The 18,475-nt window shown below is 34.7% G+C and overlaps 1 protein-coding gene across 1 annotated transcript in view; it reads left to right on the top strand.

The window, feature by feature from the left end:
* The window catches only part of CADM2 (cell adhesion molecule 2), a gene marked incomplete at its 5' end in the record, with an annotated part of 281,026 nt that extends 264,300 nt beyond the window's left edge, over positions 1 to 16,726 (top strand). Inside the window, 2 exons of the mRNA XM_054712332.1 lie at positions 15,386 to 15,511; positions 16,608 to 16,726. Of these exons, the coding sequence (XP_054568307.1) occupies positions 15,386 to 15,511; positions 16,608 to 16,726 (245 nt within the window). The remainder of the gene's footprint in view (positions 1 to 15,385; positions 15,512 to 16,607) is intronic.
* Between the last annotated feature and the right edge of the window lie 1,749 nt (positions 16,727 to 18,475).

Raw genomic sequence — 18,475 nt, 5'->3', positions numbered from 1 at the left:
TATATTTTTTCTGAAAATAAACAATATAAAATACAGGTTTGTTTACAGTTTCTAGCATTATAAATCTAATTGTTTGATTCACATTACATTTATTAAGCACCTATTGGATGTGACTTATATGCACAGATTCCATATAAACTGATTTTAACAATAACTCACTGAGGATGGCAGAGAAGATATATCTATCTATATCTATATCTATATCTATATCTATATCTATATCTATATCTATATCTATATCTATATCTATATCTATATCTATATCTATATCTATATCTATATCTATATCTATATAATGTTATAGATGGAGACAAGTGAAACAGAGGAGGACAAACTGAAACTAGTACTTGGGTCTTATAGTTTTGAGTGTCATATTATTTCTGATCTTTTCTGATCTTAAAGAGACTACTGCTCAATGCAGGAAAATTATACTCTGTGGCACATGCCTAATGGATAATTTAGTTGAATTTTCCAAGCGGTAAATAACATTTTTGAGTTATTTACCAAAAATGTACCATAATCTTCCTTTGATTGTGTAGGTAACCTTAAAAACTTCATTTCTTTCCCTTTTCTCCTGCTATCACACAGGTAATCTCCTGGCAACCTCTCCCCCTTTGGATGTCAGTGCTAAAGGAGGTGAAACATTTTGTGAAGGGCCCTTAGTCCTAATAGCTACACTATTCTCCTGGTTGAGAGTACTCTCTGAATTGTTCAAATTCTTCAGAACTGAGAAATTTCCCCATTTGAAGTACTCAAGAAACTACAATTCTGAGTTCAACAGAGAAAGACCAGTGAAATGAAGAGAATTATGCTAGAATCTATTTTACCCCAAAATAAGAATACCTTATCAGAGAAAATGTCCACTTAGATTTTTGTTCTCAAGGATAGAATATCTTGTTCAAGTCTATATCTTATTTGGGCCCAGCACATTATTAACTATTTATGATACAAGTTAATGATATCAATTTTATATAGTTAGAGAAAGTGAGTGATAAAAAAAAATGACAAACAGAGCTTAAGAGGGACAGTTCTCAGAAGAAAGAAACTGGAGGGCAACGTTATGAAATTAGTGTAAGATGCAGCAACACTTCACTTTTGTATCTCTGATAATCACATTCCACTTGCTAAATAATTTTATAAATTGATTGTATCTCTAAGCTAACCAACCTGGAAACACTGAAGTCAAAACAAAACACATAAACACAACAGTAATTTTACGCTTATTGTCAAAATCTTTCTGAATAGGAAATCTGTGTACTATTATACTAAGTACATAGAGAGTTGTAGTGGCATTTGTTGTTTATCAGCTTGACATGGAAACAAATTTATGGTGCAGTAAATATATATGTTTTTTAGTGGAAAGGCTAAGTGTTGTGTTTGCTGGGATTTCTTTTCCTATTATTGTAAACCTGTTGTATTACATAGATTTAATTTAGAGCTCATAGATTTAGAGTCCCTATCCACTTTTTAAAAAATGTCTTGATTGGATTTATTGGGGTGACATTGGTTAATAAAATTATATAGGTTTCAGGTGTATAATTCTATGATATCTCATCTGCACAATGTATTGTGTGTTCACCACCCCAAGTCAAGTCTCCTTCCATTAAAATTTACTCCCCTTTTACCTTTTCTTACCTCCCCTCAACCCCCTCCCCATGCATACAAAGAAGAATATATTTTCATGCCTTCTATACTTTAGAAATTATTCTTAAGTATTTTTGTCAGAGACAGTAATTGTACATAAAATTAGACGATAACAGATGACCCCTGAGTAAATGTAGTGATATAGTTCTCTCCAGGGACTTTGTTAATGGCATATACTGCTAAAGGACAGTATACTTTTTCTCCATAAATTTTGTATAACTAAATTTAATGGTTTATGATAGTGACCTTCTTTCTGAGGTATTACTCTAGTTAAAGGGGGGAAAGTAGGCTCTTAAGTACATAGAAAAAATCAAATTTAATGTTAGAATCTAATTATCTGAAGCATTAAGAACAAATCTGCATGAGTCATTTTTCTTAGCAAAATTTGCTAAAATAGTTATATAGTAGCAGTATTATTATATTTAAACAAATAATTTAATACTAATAATTTAATAATTTGATACAGTAGATCAACGTATCCCAAGAATCAAACCAAAGGTCTGAAATATGAGGAAACAAAAAACATCCAACCAAAAAGAAAAAAGGATCCAAAAATATGAAGGAGCAGCAATTCAGGACTCAGCACAGCAAATTGAAATCTAAAGATCCAAGTTCTGTCTGGAATTCGGTATTAGAATTTAATAATATCCATTCACTCACTCAATTATTGGGGGCTTAAGAACTGTATGAAAATGTTGTTGCAGCTATATTGCAAGTGTAAGATTCAACTATATTTTCAGGAATACTTATCTTTGGGTGAAAATAAACTAAAGCAAGTCAATTAATTCAAGAGGACAAATAAAGAACGTCAGGGCTAATTAACATGGAGAGACTGTTCACTATTGTTTGGACTTTGCATACACGGATGGAAAAAGAAATTATTACAGGATGAAGAAACAACACTACACAGGTGATTTAGCAAATATGGGGATTGAATCCCTCTCTATGATGGAAGAAAAGATAATATAATTAAGTGAGAAGACAATAGAAATTACCTCCACAAACTGCTATTCTCCAAATAGGAGACATCTGACACAGCCAAAAAACTGACTTTCATAATTATTTTTAAAACTCCTCAAAAACTATTCCAGTAACTTGCTTAGGCAAGCTGTCCCACAGTTTATCAATCTTTATATTAATAATAGCTATGATTTTCTGAGTCAACACATTTTACAGACATTGAATAAAATAAGCCATTTATAATACAGAAAATTGGCACAGATTAAATATCAATAAATAATTCTCTCATTTAATCTTCATTCATCAGACTCCCACCACACTCATTTTATCCAATCTCATGCTATAGAAATCTTTCTCTATTGATATTGCCCTCCATCTCTCAAATATTCAGACACTTAGAATGATCCACAGTCACCACATAAAGTCCTGACGAAAGAAAAAGCTTCTGTACAGCAAAAGAAACCATCCACAAAACAACAAGAAAGCCCACTGTGTGGGAGAACATATTTTCCAGTGCTATCTCTGATAAGGGTTTAATCTCCAACATTTACAGGGAACTGATACAACTTAACAAAAGGAAGATAAACAACCCAATCAAAAAATGGGCAAAGGACCTAAATAGACACTTTTTGAAAGAGGACATAAGGAAGGCCAAGAGCCATATGAAAACATGCTCAAAGTCACTAATCATCAAAGATATGCAAATCAAAACAACAGTGAGATACCATTTCACACCTGTCAGAATGGTTATCATCAGTAGATCAACGAACCCCAAGAATCAAACCAAAGATCTGAAATATGAGGAAACAAAAAACACCCAACCAGAGAAAACAAAAAAGTATGAGGAAACAAAAAATACCCAACCAAAAAGAAAAAAGGATCAAAAAATATGAAGATAATGTAAAGAGCCTCTGGGACAACTTTAAGGGTACCAACATCCAAATTTTGGGGGTGCCAGAAGAAGAGAGAGAGCAAAATATTGAAAACCTATTAGAAGAAATAATGACAGAAAACTTTTCCCACCTGGTGAAAGAAATAGACTTACAAGTTCAGGAAGTGCACAGAACCCCAAACAAAAGGAATCCAAAGAGGACCACACCAAGACACATCATAATCAAAATGCCAAGGACAAAAGACAAAGAGAGAAACTTGAAAGCAGCAAGAAAAAAACAGTTACCTACAAGGGAGTACCCTTACAACTGTCAGCTGATTTCTCAACAGAAACTATGCAGGACAGAAGGGAGTGGCAAGAAATATTCAAAGTAATGAATGGCAAGAACCTACTACCAAGACTAATCTAGCCAGCAAAGCTATCATTCAGAATTGAAGGTCAGATAAAGAGCTTCACAGACAAGAAAAAGCTAAAGGAGTTCTTCACCACCAAACCAGGATTACATGAAATGCTGAAGGGTATGCTTTACGAAGAGGAAGAAGAAGAAAAAGGTAAAGATAAAAATTATGAACAACAAAAAGACATCTAATACATACCTACCAATGAGTGAATCTAAAAATCTAGTGAATAAAAAGTCTGAAGAACAGAATGGACTGGTGAATATAATGAAATCAGGAATATAGAAAGGGAGTGGACTGACGATTCTCAGGGGGAAGGGGGTCTGAGGGGTGTGGGAAGAAATTGGACAAAGGTCTTACACCTATGGATAAAGAAAGTGGCGGGGGGTAAGGGCATGGGGTGGGGTGGGGAATCAGGTGGAGGGGAACTATGGGAGGAAAAAAAGAGGAACACTTGTAATAATCTGAACAATAAAGAATTATTTTTAAAAAATAAACAAACAACAAGTGCTGACAAGGTTGCAGAGAAAAAGGAACCTCAGGCACTGCTGGTGGGAATGCAGACTGGTACAGCCACTGTGGAAAACAGTATGAAGTTTCCTCAAAAATTTAAAAATGGAACTCTCATTTGACCCAGTGATCCCACTTCTAGGAATGTATCTCAAGAAAACAGGAACACCAGTCAGAAAGAATATATGCACCCCTATGTTCATAGCAGCACAACTCACCATAGCTAAGATTTGGAAACAGCTTAATTGCCCATCAGCAGAAGGGTGGATTAAAACCTGTGGTACATCTACACAATGGAATGCTAAGCTGCTATAAAAAGGAAGGAATTCCTATCATTTGCAACAGCATGGATGGACCTGGAGAGCATTATGCTAAGCAAAATAAGCCAGTCGGAGAAAGATAAATATCACATGATCTCACTCATTTGTGGAATATATTGAACAACATAAACTGATGAAGAAAAACAGATCCAGAGATAGAGAAACATCAATCAGACCGTCAAACCTCAGAGGGAAGGCAGGGGAGGGCGGGGGTAAGGGGGAGAGATCAATCAAAGGACTTGTATGCATGCATATAAGCATAACCAATGGACACAGACACCAGGGAGGTGAGGGCATGAACAGGAGTGTGGTGGGGGGCAATGGAGGGATAAGGACACATATGTAATACCTTAATCAATAAAGAAGAGAAAAGGAAACAATATTTTTCTACACAGAAGTTTATACTTGCCACTTTTCCCATCCCCCATATAACTAACATTTAGATAATGCTTACATTACATTGTGTCAAACATTCTTCTAAGCCCTTTATATACAGTAATGCATGTCGTCTTTGACTATCCTGGAAATAAAAGTATTCACATTCTAAAGATGAGAAGGCTAAGAATCTTGGCCAAAATCAAACTAATAACAATAAGTGGTTTAATGTTTGGTATAAACAATTTGTAAACCCAGAATTTTGTGAACAATTTCTTCCACTTGAAAAGCTTTCAGCCTCTTTTCGGCTTCATGCTACTACTTTTCTTTTATTTGTATAAATAACACACAACCTAGTTTCATTCCAAGATTGATTTCATCTGATGTTCTTGACATCAATTATAACATCTCAACTGCTATGAAACACTGGTGTGTGAGTAGACAGAGGCCAGCAGTATAAAGCAGTACAATGCAAGGCACAACTCAGTTACAGGTGACTCACTAAAAAAAATTCATCTGTTCTATTTGCATACAGATTATTGGCTGGGGATGAATATAGATTACCCAGACTTCCCACAATCTATTTTCCATTGAATTTTTCCATAATCAAGTGAGTTACATGACAAATACCATGCTGTAGTTTCTATATTACTCAGTTCAGCCTGCAAAGTGCCATAGACTGAGAGACTTAAATAAGAAATGCATTATTTCTTCCAGTTCTGGAGGTTGGAAGACCAAGATCAGGGTGCCACCATGGTCGAGATTCTGGTAGAAGCTCTCTTCCTGGCTTGCAGAGAACCACTTTTAAGCTATGACTTCACATAGCAGAGATAGAGATAGGTTAGATAGATAGATGATAGATAGATGGTGATGATAGATGATAGATGATAGATAGATAGATAGATAGATAGATAGATAGATAGATAGATCAATAGTTCATATATATATACATATATATTCCATTTAAGGGTACTAATCTCATTATGAGAACCACACCATCATGACTTCATTTAAACCTATTTTTTTTTCAAAGATCTCATCTCTAAATACCATCACATTGGGTGTAGGCCTTCAACATATGAATTTTGAGAGGAACACAGCTTATCCATAGCAGTTTCTTAAAAGAAGAAAATCCTATTTTCCAATTATGCTATACAAGTAAATTTCTAGCAAAGACATAAGGAATTAACTAGAAATGCTAAATATTACTTGATTGTGATACAGGATCACATATATAGGGAAATTAAACTTGAAAATCTCTATACTCTCTATTTCTAAAGGTGATAATCCCAATTACACACTTATTTTTCTGAGTTTAATTTCATATGTGTTAACCATTTTATTGTTAAATTAAATTTTCTCTGAGTTTTCAATCACAACCAAAAAATAAAAACACTCAAAAATGAGCACAGGATATCTATATAAGTGACTTTATTATTAAAGTGGCTCTTATCAGACAAACCAGTATCATATTTGGTCCATATTTATTCTATTCATTCATTTAACTCTTGTTGAACAACTCTGATGGTTGCTATCTGGGGACTATGTTTGGTGACTTGCTTAAGAGGCACTTGCTTCTCTTCACTAATTCTTCTATTAATTTCAGCTTTTGCCTGCTTTTCTATTTTTCCATATTGACATTGAATTTTATTCCTAGTTTTATCAAAGATTCCTCTTAACTTTAACCTTAGACTTAATTAGCAATTTTCTATTCTGCTATTTAATGTACTACTCCATTTTTTCTAGATTTACGCTGAACTATTGATAATGAACCTATATTCTGAGCCCTAACATTTATACAGTGTTATAGATAAGGTTTTATTAGACTTTATTAAGAAACAGTAAAAATTTCATAGCAATCTTACATATAGGTGGGTTAATATGCTTATTATATACTAGAATCCCGATGCATGAAGATTCGTGCTAAAATGGGCTTTCCTTTCTCTGGCTGCTGGCACTGCCTTTCCACTCCGGCCCAGCCCCTTTCTGCTCAGGCCCCAGAGCCGCCTCTTTCTGCTCTGGGAGCCGTCTCTTTCTGCTCAGGCTCCGCCTTCCCACACTGCCCAGAGGCCCTGAGAGACCAGGGATTGGGCAGAATGCTTGCGTCATCACCATGCCAACATTGCAAGCATCCCGCCCCCGTCACTCCTCACCTGTGTATGCAAATTTGTGCCATCTTTGTTGGGTTAATTTGCATATCACTCCTGATTGGCTGGTGGCATAGTGGAGGTACGGTCAATTTACATGTTTGTCTATTATTAGGTAAGCTAGTACATGTCCTTAGAGTTTTATCATTTTTAAAATTGTAATTGTTAATCTACATTTTCCAGTAAAATATATATATTTTAATATATAATGACAATTATTTATTTTTAAAAAGGTTTGGAAACTAAACTTAAAACATTTACATAAAATGATTTTAAATTTATTCTCATCTAACATTTTATTAAAACTGGAAAACATAAGGTACATAATAAAGGTATTTACTATAAGATTATTCTAAAACAATGTAGAATTTACAATCTCTGCATGCTGTGAACTTAGAAAATCAGATATTACTTCTTTAAAGTTGGTACTTCTTTTTTTAAAAAATATATTTTATTGATTTTTTACAGAGAGGAAGAGAGAGGGATAGAGAGTTAGAAACATTGATAAGAGAGAAACATCGATCAGCTGCCTCTTGCACACCCCCTACTGGGGATGTGCCCGCAACCAAGGAACATGCCCTTGACCAGAATGCGAACCTGGGACCTTTCAGTCTGCAGGCCAGCGCTCTATCCACTGAGCCAAACCGGTTTCGGCTAAAGTTGGTACTTCTTATGTTAATGGGGAAAACATGATAGACGTGATAATAGAAATCCCCTACAATGATTTGAGAAATAGAATCATATACTTTAGGATTCCTCCATATTAAATTTGACATAATTTTCCTTTGTAGTCTTTTAGAAAAAGTCCAGTAACCCTAATTAAAGGAAGTTAAGCTCAATAATATTTGATTCTACAATATTTTTTTGTGTGTTTTGTGCATTGTTAAGTAAAAAAGACTTCTAATATATTACTGAATCTATTAGAATTTACTTACTCTAGTGATAACATCTTTCTCCAGCAAGTCATGGGATTAAGAATGAATAATGGTCTTTAAAGATACAGGATGTATTTATCAGAATAATAAAATGAAGACTCAGCTAACTGTAATAAACTTCAGAAGCATATATTTCTTTTTATTGCTCTGACATTGGAGAGGGATGAGAGAAAAGATATGAGAGATCCCCATTAGTACTTAGATATTTAAATTATGTATTATCTCTGCATTGTTCAGATGATACTTACTTGATTCTGACTCTCAATCTCAATCACTTGTGTTAGTTGTTAAGAATAGAAATTAAGATACATCACATAAACAAATTGGGAGATAAAAATCACATAATCATATCAATTGATGGAGAAAAAGCACTTGACAAAATGCAAAACCCTTTCTTGATAAAAATTCTCAAGAAAGTTGAAATAGAGGGATCATACCTCAAAATAATAAGCCTTATATGACAAACCTACAACCAACATCATACTCAATGGGGAAAAACTTAAACCATTTCCCTTAAGAACAGGAACAAGACAAGGGCGACCACTTTCACTACTCCTGTTTGACATAGTACTGGAAGTGCTAGCTATAGCAATCAGATAAGAAGAAGAAATAAAAGGCATCTAAATTGGAAAAAGAGAAGTAAAAGTGTCATTATTCACAGATGACAATATATATATATATATATATATATATATATATATATATATATATATATATATATATATTTAAAAGCCTAAGCGACTGGCCAACTGGCTGACTAATCAACCGACTGGTAGCTATGATGCACACTGACTTCCAGGGGGCAGAGACTCAATGCAGGAGCTGCCTAGTGACATCAACTTTGCAGAGTGCCCTCTCACACTCCAGGACACCTCAGGGGATGTCGGACTGCCTGCCTCAGCCCGATCCCCGCAGGCCAGGCTGAGGGACACCAGCAGTGCACCAATCTGTGCACTGGGCCTCTAGTACATCAATGTTGAACTCACAGAAAGAGAAACTAAAAAAAAACAATTCCATTTATGATTGCAACAAAAACATTAAGATACCTAGGAATAAACTTAAGTAAGGAGGTAAAAGACCTATACTTAGAAAACTACAGGACATTGAAAAAAGAGATAGAGGAAGACATAAACAAATGGAAGAATATACCGTGTGCATGGATTGGTAGAATCAACATCATTAAAATGTCCATACTACCCAAAGCAATCTATAGAGTCAACGCAATCCCCATTAAAATACCAACGGCATATTTTACAAAACAAAAAAAACTCTCCAAACATTCATATGGAATAAAAAAAGACCCTGAATAGCCCCAACAATCCTGATAAAGAAGAAAAAAGTTGGAAGGATCACAATACCAGATATCAAGCTATTTACAAAGCCACTGTTTTCAGAACTGCCTGGTAATGGCACAAGAACAGATATATAGACCAATGGAACAGAAAAGAGAACCCAGAAATCGACCCAAGCCATTATGCTCAATTAATATTTAACAAAGGAGGCAAGATCATACAATCCAGTCAAGACAATTTCTTCAATAAATGGTGTTGAGAAAATATGAAAGATGCATGCAAAGGAATGAAACTAGGCCACCAACTTACACCATACACAAAAATAAACTGAAAATAGATAAAGGACTTAAATGTAAGACAGGAGACCATAAAAGTCTTAGAAGAATCCATAGACAGAAAAACATCAGACATATGTCGTAGCAATCAATACCTTTACCAATACAGCTTGGCAATGGAAACTAAGGAGAAAATAAACAAATGGGACTACATCAAAATAGAAAGTTTCTGCACAGCAAAAGAAACCATCAACAAAACAATAAGAGAGAACATGGGAAAACATATTTGCCAATGTTGTCTCCTATAAGGGTTTAATCTCCAAAATGTATTGGAAACTCATACAACTTAACAAAAGGAAGATAATCAATCCAACCAAAAAATGGGCAAAGAACATAAATAGACACTTTTTGATAGTGTACATACAGAAGTCCAAGAGTCATATGAAAACATTCTCAAACTCACAAATCATCTGAGAGATGCAAATCAAAATGACAATGAGGTACCATCTCACACCTGTCAGAATGGCTATCAACAAATCAACAAACAACAAGTGCTGGCAAGGATGTGGACAAAAAGGAACCTCATGTACTGCTAAGGGGAATGCAGACTGGTTCAGCCACTGTGGAAAACAGTATGGAGTTTCCTCAAAAAATTAATGGAACTCCCATTTCACCCAGTAATCCCACTTCTAGGAAAGTATCCTAAGAAAACAGGAACACCAATCAGAAAGGATATATGTACCCCTATGTTCATAGCAGCACAATTTACAATAGCTAGATTTGGGAACAGCCTAAGTGCCCATCAGCAGATTAGTGCATTAGAAAACAGTGATATAGCTACACAATACAGTACTATGATGCAGTAAAAAAGAAAGAACTCTTATAATTTGCAACAGCATGGATGGACCTGGAGAGCATTATGCTAAAAGAAATAAGCCAGTCAGAGAAGGATAAGTATCACATGATCTCACTCATTTGTGGAATATAATGCACAACATAAACTGATGAACAAAAATAGATCCAGAGACATAGAAACATCAAACAGACCATCAAACCTCAGAGAGGAAGGCAGGGAGTGTTGGAGGGGAGTAAGAGATCAACCAAAGGACATGTATGCATGCATATAAGCATAACTAATGGACATAGACAGTAGGGGTTGAGGGCATGTGCTGGGGGTTGGGATAGCTGGGGAGAGGTCAATGGGGGAAAAAGGAGACATATCTAACACTTAAAAATTTAAGAAAACAAAAAGGAATAGGAATTAAGGATAGACTTAGTTCTAACAGTTATGGGAGGGTGACAAAAAGCATAACCAACAAGGTCAGTTTTTTTTTTAGAAATGCATTTGTAAGTAAACATACAAAGTAGCATTCTTTATATTTATATTATCTTTGAAATCTTAAAAATCCTAGGACTAAATGTGGACTTATTTTGTTAATCAAAAAAGGCTAAAGTTTAAAGTGTTTTCTTCATTTATTATAACAGTATGTGTAGAACATTATGAATAAGGCAAAATAATATGTGTTTATATATTATTTTCTCTAAAGGTCATAATAAATGTATACTAGTAAAACTAATATATCTATAAATATATCTATTAAAAATCAAGTTAATTGATCTAAAACTCATTCTGCCAGATCAAAATGTCTTAATGTACAAAAATGGAGGCAAAGACCTAAGTTATCTGCGACTACTGTGCAAGTGAAGGTCATAAGCAAAAGTGTATGAAATGAATCAATGAAATCTCTCACCAATAATGATTCACATCCAAAGGCTCTTTCCCCAGTCGAATCACTATGTACAGATGTCATATGATCCAAAGATAGTTTCTGCTGGTGGGTTGATCTGCAACTTTACAGCTGATAGAAATAAACACCAGCATAAAATCAGAGAATCCTTCTTCAAAATATCTCAACAATATGAATGAATATAAGTAAATAAAAGGATTTATTTAAAAAATTTTACACCTAATGGAAAATTTTTTAATAAAAGAAGAAAAATAATGTATGCATATAAAGTAAAAACATTTTACAAGATGTCTAAAAATAATTATTATACTTAAATGAAGAAAATAAGAACTTTTTATTGTCAATATTATAATTTTTAAAGCATCTACTAAATACAGAATGGGTTAAATAGAGAGTGGAATTAAACCAAAGTCACAATTGATAAAGACCTTTTGGAAGAAATGAGAAATGGCAGAAAATGAAATCAACTAAAAGGAGGATAAACATGGAAAATATAATTAAATCAAAATGTAAATTGTTAAGATTATTTTAAAATAGGATGGAGGGAATGACATATACACAACATAAAATGTGGAGTTTCTACCAGTGCCCAAATTGATTTCCAAGGAAGAAATTAGAAAGAATAATTATTCATCATAAGTAGAGTAGAAAAAAAATTTCATGAACCCAAAGCAAATAAACTAATCTGATTTCTCAGTTTCCCAAAAGAATGCTCAGTTCTGAGATATATTCAGGAAATAAAATGGATATGAATTTTGACTATCTGTATTTGTGGACCTGAGCAAGAGGTGGATTTTGAAAGTGATTCTAAAGTATCTAAGCAAGGAATACAAATAGGTAATTTAGAGGCAAGGCAGGTTTATGTTTTGCTCCCCTCACCTGTTTTTTTTGTTTTGTTTTGTTTTGTTTTTTAGATTTACAGCCAATGCCAGAAATTAAGGAAAATTCAATAAATATATAGTAGAAAGCTAAATTAACAATAGCTCCTATAACAGATTAACTAGTTAATGCTCATTGCTTTTAAGTAACAACCCCCCCCCCCCGTTTTTTTTTAAGCATTTCAATTCATATATTCTTAGTTGGGTAATTTCTTCCAGGTGGAGATTTATTGACCCATTACCTTATTCTTGTGGCTCTCTCATTTATTTTTTTTTTCCTTTTCTTTCTTGTTGAAAGAATTACAGATGTCCCGTTTGTTTGTTTCTTTGTTTGTTTTCCCATTGACCTGCTCCACCGGGAACCCCTCCTTCCCAGGCCTTCACCTCTCTATTGTTTGTGTCTATATATGCATGTTCCCCAGTTAATCACTCCCCACGCCCCCACCCCCACCTTCCCTCTGAAATTTGTCATTCTGTTCCATGCTTCTATACCTCTGGATCTATTTTGTGCATCTGTTTATTTTGTTCATTAGATTTCACATGTAAGTGAGACCGTGTGATATTTGTCTTTCTCAGCTTGTATCTCCCGAGACTGCTCAGCAGGATTATTTGTCTGGGCCTTCATTCAATTGCCTAGAACACAAATCACATGGTTACATTCAACTGCAAGAGAGATTGGAAATGTTTAGCTCTGTGAACTGAAAGAATAGGAAACAAGTTTGTTATGAGCTAGAAATCTCTGCTCCAATATACCCTTCTGATCACCAAATATTTGTTCATGTTGGTTCCCTCACACAAACCAATGTCATACCTTATCCAAAGAGACAAGCTAAAGACCTGTCAAGCCAGTATATCCAACTCAATGATAAAGATCATTGATATGCTCAATCCTCTTCATCATATCTGTGTGCACTAGTTAAGGAAAAAATGATCCAAAAGACTAGTGCTCCTCTCCACCCATATACAAAACACAGTGATAGAACGGAGCCAGGAGAAGTGGGGGTGCTTTTTAAAAATCTTTGTGGTTGAGAGTATTACAGATGTCCCCCTTTTCCCCTCATTGCCCTCCTCCACCCAGTTCCAGCCCACCCCAGGCTTTTACCACCCATGGGCAATGCATATAATTTCTTTGAAGAACATCTTAATATAAATGTTCCCATTTGGAAATAAAGGAAGAATGGTAAACACTGAGTAGTTACTGATCCATAGCAATTATGGAAACATGCCAGACTGGCATTAAACGATCACTCTGCCTTGGCAAAAATTATAGTTCCTTGGAGAAACTGGATTCTCTTCTGTTCATTCTTTTTCACTTCCCACAATTCTATCCTATGGAAAATTCAACCCGATCAGTCAACCTCCTTGACCACATCTGAAGTGAGTGTTTCAGAATATGCCCTCTATGGAGTCTAAATAGCTTTTAAAGTCTACCTCTTGCTTTCTTTAAATTTTGGGAGTCCAAGGTTTGAAGTTTCAAATAGTCAGACTTTTTTTTCTAACTAGACATATGTTTTGATATGTCTTTTTGGGCACAGTAGTTCTATTAAAATCACAGTAGACTTCTAATCAATGTGCCATATTTGTGTGCCTTTAACCACACTCCAAGATAATTATTTTTAAATCTATGATTATATTTCTATGGTAGAAAAAAGAACAACACAGAACAATGTTTGCCCATGGGTAATACCTTTAAAGAATTATCTTAATTGTTGAAAGTATTACAGATTTCCCCGTCTGTTTCCCCATTGACCCCCTCCATCCGCTCCCACTTCCCCATAGGCCTTCACCACACTATTGTCTGTGTCCATGGTTATGCATATATGCATATAAGTTATATGGTTAATTTATTCCCCCTCCAACCTCTCATCCCCACCGTCCCTCTGAGATTTAAAGGTATAGTTGTCAAGCCTAATTTATTTCTTTATATCTTCCTCCTCTAAACCCTTCTTTAGACTATAAGCAGCTACTATGATGCTATCTGCAACAACGGGCTTGGAAGGATAGGCTGTCCTTTCAAACTGGTCCTTGCTATAGGTGCTGAGCCTTGGCAGATTTTGTTGCTCAAAGCTTCATTTAGTTTTATTCCTTCCTATGTGCCTTCTATAAACAGGTTTCTTAGACTTTCAATATCCCAATGATTGGGCTTTCTTTTGATTTTTTAGATCTCTGTTTGAAAACTGGACACAGTTTCCTGTGCTCATTTCTTTCCTGTAATATCTTACTAAAGGCAGAATATAAAAGCATATCATTAATCTGTATCTTTCCAATCACCTCCTCTACAACTACAAGTCCAACAGGCACTACATCCTCCATGCTGAGTATTCATTCACCTCCTTCCATCAATAATACTTAACACAATCAGTACCACCCTCCTCTACAGCATCCTCTCCAGGATCCTTTCTACTGCCCTGCTCTCTCCTCTCAGTCTGTTCTGCTGGAAGCACTTCCTCTTTCTAGCTTTTAAATATGGGAGTTTTTCAGGGCTCAGTTTTTAGACCTTTTCTTTTATCTAGACTCACTCTTCTAAGAAGTTTATCAACTTGCATAGCTTTAAATAACATTTATATAATGATAAATCCCAAGTTATCATCTCCAGCTCCATCCTTTCCCATGACATAATTTCATTTTAAATATAGTATAATTGTGGTCATCTCACCAAAAAATATGCACATAGATATTTTTAGATGGAGAAGAGAAGGATAAAAAGGCATAAAACTATGCAAAATCATATGGGTATTTGTTTATACAGTTTCTCTTTAAAATGAAAACTCAAAAGCAACAGTGGTTGATGGGAGAAATGTCGTATCCCCAGGTATGTTGCATGTTATAGGTACACAATAAATATTATAGATACACTATACATATTTGTTGACTAGATGATTGGTGTACTACACATTAATGAAGCTTTATTTTAATAGAAATGTGGTAATTTTTAATAACTCATTATAATGCAGATATGTACTCTATGACTAATAAAACTAACTTACGCAATATTTTCTTATCTTTGCTAGATCCCAATGCTCTGGCTGGCCAGACTGGTCCTGATCATGCTCTTATAGGAGGAATAGTGGCTGTAGTTGTATTTGTCACGCTGTGTTCTATATTTCTGCTTGGTCGATATCTGGCAAGACATAAAGGTAGGTTGTATTTAATAGTGTTCTGAACTTTGACACAGATATTCTAAAGATTTGCTTTACCATGAGATATATATGACTGTACATGTTTATGTGTGTGTGTGTGGTGTGTGTGTGTGTGTGTGTGTGTGTGTGAGTGTGTGTGTGTGTGTGAGAGAGAGAGAGAGAGAGATCTAAATACTAAATTATTTCAGGGAATTCTTGATTCTTTTACTCAGCTGTAAAGTTACGTTGGCTTAGTCCTGGCCAGTGTGGCTCAGTTCATTCAGCATTTTCTCATGCACGGAGAGGTCGCTTGTTTGATTCCCCATCAGGGTATGCCCGGTTGTGGGCTATATCCCTGTAGGGTGCATGCAGGAGGCAGCTGATCAATGTTGCCTTCTCACATCTATGTTTCTCTCTCTCTCTCTCTCTCTCTCTCTCTCTCTCTCTAAAATCAATACTAAAACCATATTTATAAACTAAATAAATAAAATTAAGTTGGCTTAGCAAAATAATGTTTAACCAATAGCCAAAGATCACAGAGTAAATCATGGCTGGAAAAACAAAAACAGAAGCAAGTTTATAATTTATTTCTAGAACTGAAATTCAACTATAACATCAAGCTTTTGGTTATTGTTTTTGTTTGTAGATTTATGGACACACATGTGGCCATATTAGTGAGAATAATATGTGATTTTTATAATGGGCTAGGTAGCAAACTCTTGATATAATTTACTTTTAAATGGAGTTACCAAAAGGAATGGTGACACATTCGATGTGATCATTATGAACTGCTTAACAAAGGACCCTGATTGCTACAGCTGCATGGATCACATGGTCTGTATCCATCATTAAAGAAATCCAAGTATTCATTACCCACTCCAGCTTGGCTGTTACCTCTAGTTAACCTGGCCACAGCTTTCTCTATAAGATTTACCTAAAGGCGGAAAGAAAGTGTGCAACTTTAGAAGGGTAAATTGTGTGGTTTATTACAGCTCAGAATATTTTCTAACATGTAAGATATCTGGCATAAGTTCCTTCCTAAATCAATGCGGCTTTAATGCTGGCTATTTACCAGTCTCATAGAACTAACACATTTTTCTTCCAATACCCACAGGAACGTATTTAACAAATGAAGCTAAAGGAGCTGAAGATGCACCAGATGCTGACACAGCCATTATCAATGCTGAGGGCAGCCAAGTCAATGCTGAAGAGAAAAAAGAGTATTTCATTTAAAATGCAGGCCAAGATTCCGAGTTTTACTTACCAGGCTGGCTGCTGGAGAAAACTGGCTATCATCTTTCAGAATTCATTTCTACCATTTTCTGCTACCTTTATTAACTTCCATACCGTACTGCTATCCGTAGCCAGTGCATACCAGCAATCAGCTGTCGAAAACATCCTCCTTTAATTACCGTACCATCCATAATGCAGGACATTTCTTACTGCCTAAATTCCACACCATTGCTCTCTTAACATACAGTGCTTGAATATACAGCCTTAACAATGTTAATCATTTCCTTGGATCATGATATTGAGTTGTTTTTATACATTGAAAAATGTATGCAGAGGTTTTTGTTTTTGTTTTAACCCCTCATTTTTCACCCTCTTTAAATCATGGACTTAGTCAGTTTGCCATTGGACAGCTTTCACAAGAAACAGGATTAGATGACGAGCTAATGTGCTTAAGTTTAATGAGACATTAGAGGTTTACAGACAATATTTTCTACATGTCTCTCTTCAAGGACATGCTTAGAAACATATGCCCTAGAAAACACAAACGGAAAACACTGTAGTATAGCTCTGGACTGTTTGTGATATACTGGTAAAGCTGTATCAATTTGCTATTTTAAAATATAGCATTTGATACAGGAGCCATGGGTACGAATTGTAATCATGTCATGGTATCTTATATAATTATATAGCTCTCACCATTAGGTTATTTTAGCTGTTTACCAATAAATTGTTACAAACATTTTACTGCTTTGGGAATCACAAAGATTTCATTCATTGCTCTGATTTGATTCTGTAATTTATTTGCTTCACAAGGACTCACCTTCTTAAACAAAATTGAAATATCCATAGGGCACAATTTTGAAACATTTTAGTATCTGTATATAGTGCATATAATAAATCCAATTACACATTATTTGATACATATTTAACTTTTTGGCTGTAGGTAATTCAATCATAAGTAAGCATTTTCTAATGTCCATTATATCCCTTTAGATATTACTTAAACCAGTATTACAAGTAGATAACATGGATTAGTATTTTGTCTGTATGTCCTAGCACTGTTCAACAACAAATGTTTCTAGTTCTTGTTAATTTTTATTTGTTATACAACGGAAGCACAATGTTATAAGGAAAGGTAATTTTAAGCTAACAACCAGTGCACAGCCTCAGGTTTTAAATTACAACCACAATAGAATAACCTAAACATAAACTCTTAGTTTGCTGAAATTTTACAAGTTTTCATTTGGCAGTTCCAGAGCTGCTTGCCTATGTTGGTTTGCCAAAAAGAAGTGTTTAAGATATGTTTTCTGTACAAATGAACTAATTCTTTATATTAAATTCCTGTCTATGCATTTTGTGAGGTACAAACTTATGAAACAATGAGTGATAGAGAATTTCTGCCATTCTTTTACCTCGAAGGTGAAAGTCTCTTTCTCTGGATTATTTCTGAAATTTTGGTGTATTTAACCATTAAGAAATGCTGTATTCTTAAATATGACACAGAGTTAACCTAAAGTCATATTATTTCTTCAAGTAAATAACAATATTGTTAGATTAGTTCTCATTACATTTGTTATATGCTAAAGATTAAAAATCCAGTTAGGTAAAAATTATTTTCCCATTCACAAGCATTGCACCTTTAAGAAGAAAACAAATGTGATCATATGGAAGCTATACTTGTGATGTCAAAGCATGATGGCCTATGGTTTTAAAAATATCTTGGAATTCATTTGGGGGAAATGAGAATGT

Source organism: Eptesicus fuscus, chromosome 3 (assembly GCF_027574615.1).
Source record: "Eptesicus fuscus isolate TK198812 chromosome 3, DD_ASM_mEF_20220401, whole genome shotgun sequence".
NCBI classification, from domain to species: Eukaryota; Metazoa; Chordata; class Mammalia; order Chiroptera; family Vespertilionidae; genus Eptesicus; species Eptesicus fuscus.
Note: the sequence above shows the minus strand (reverse complement) of the source record. Positions and strands in the feature narration are given on the sequence as shown.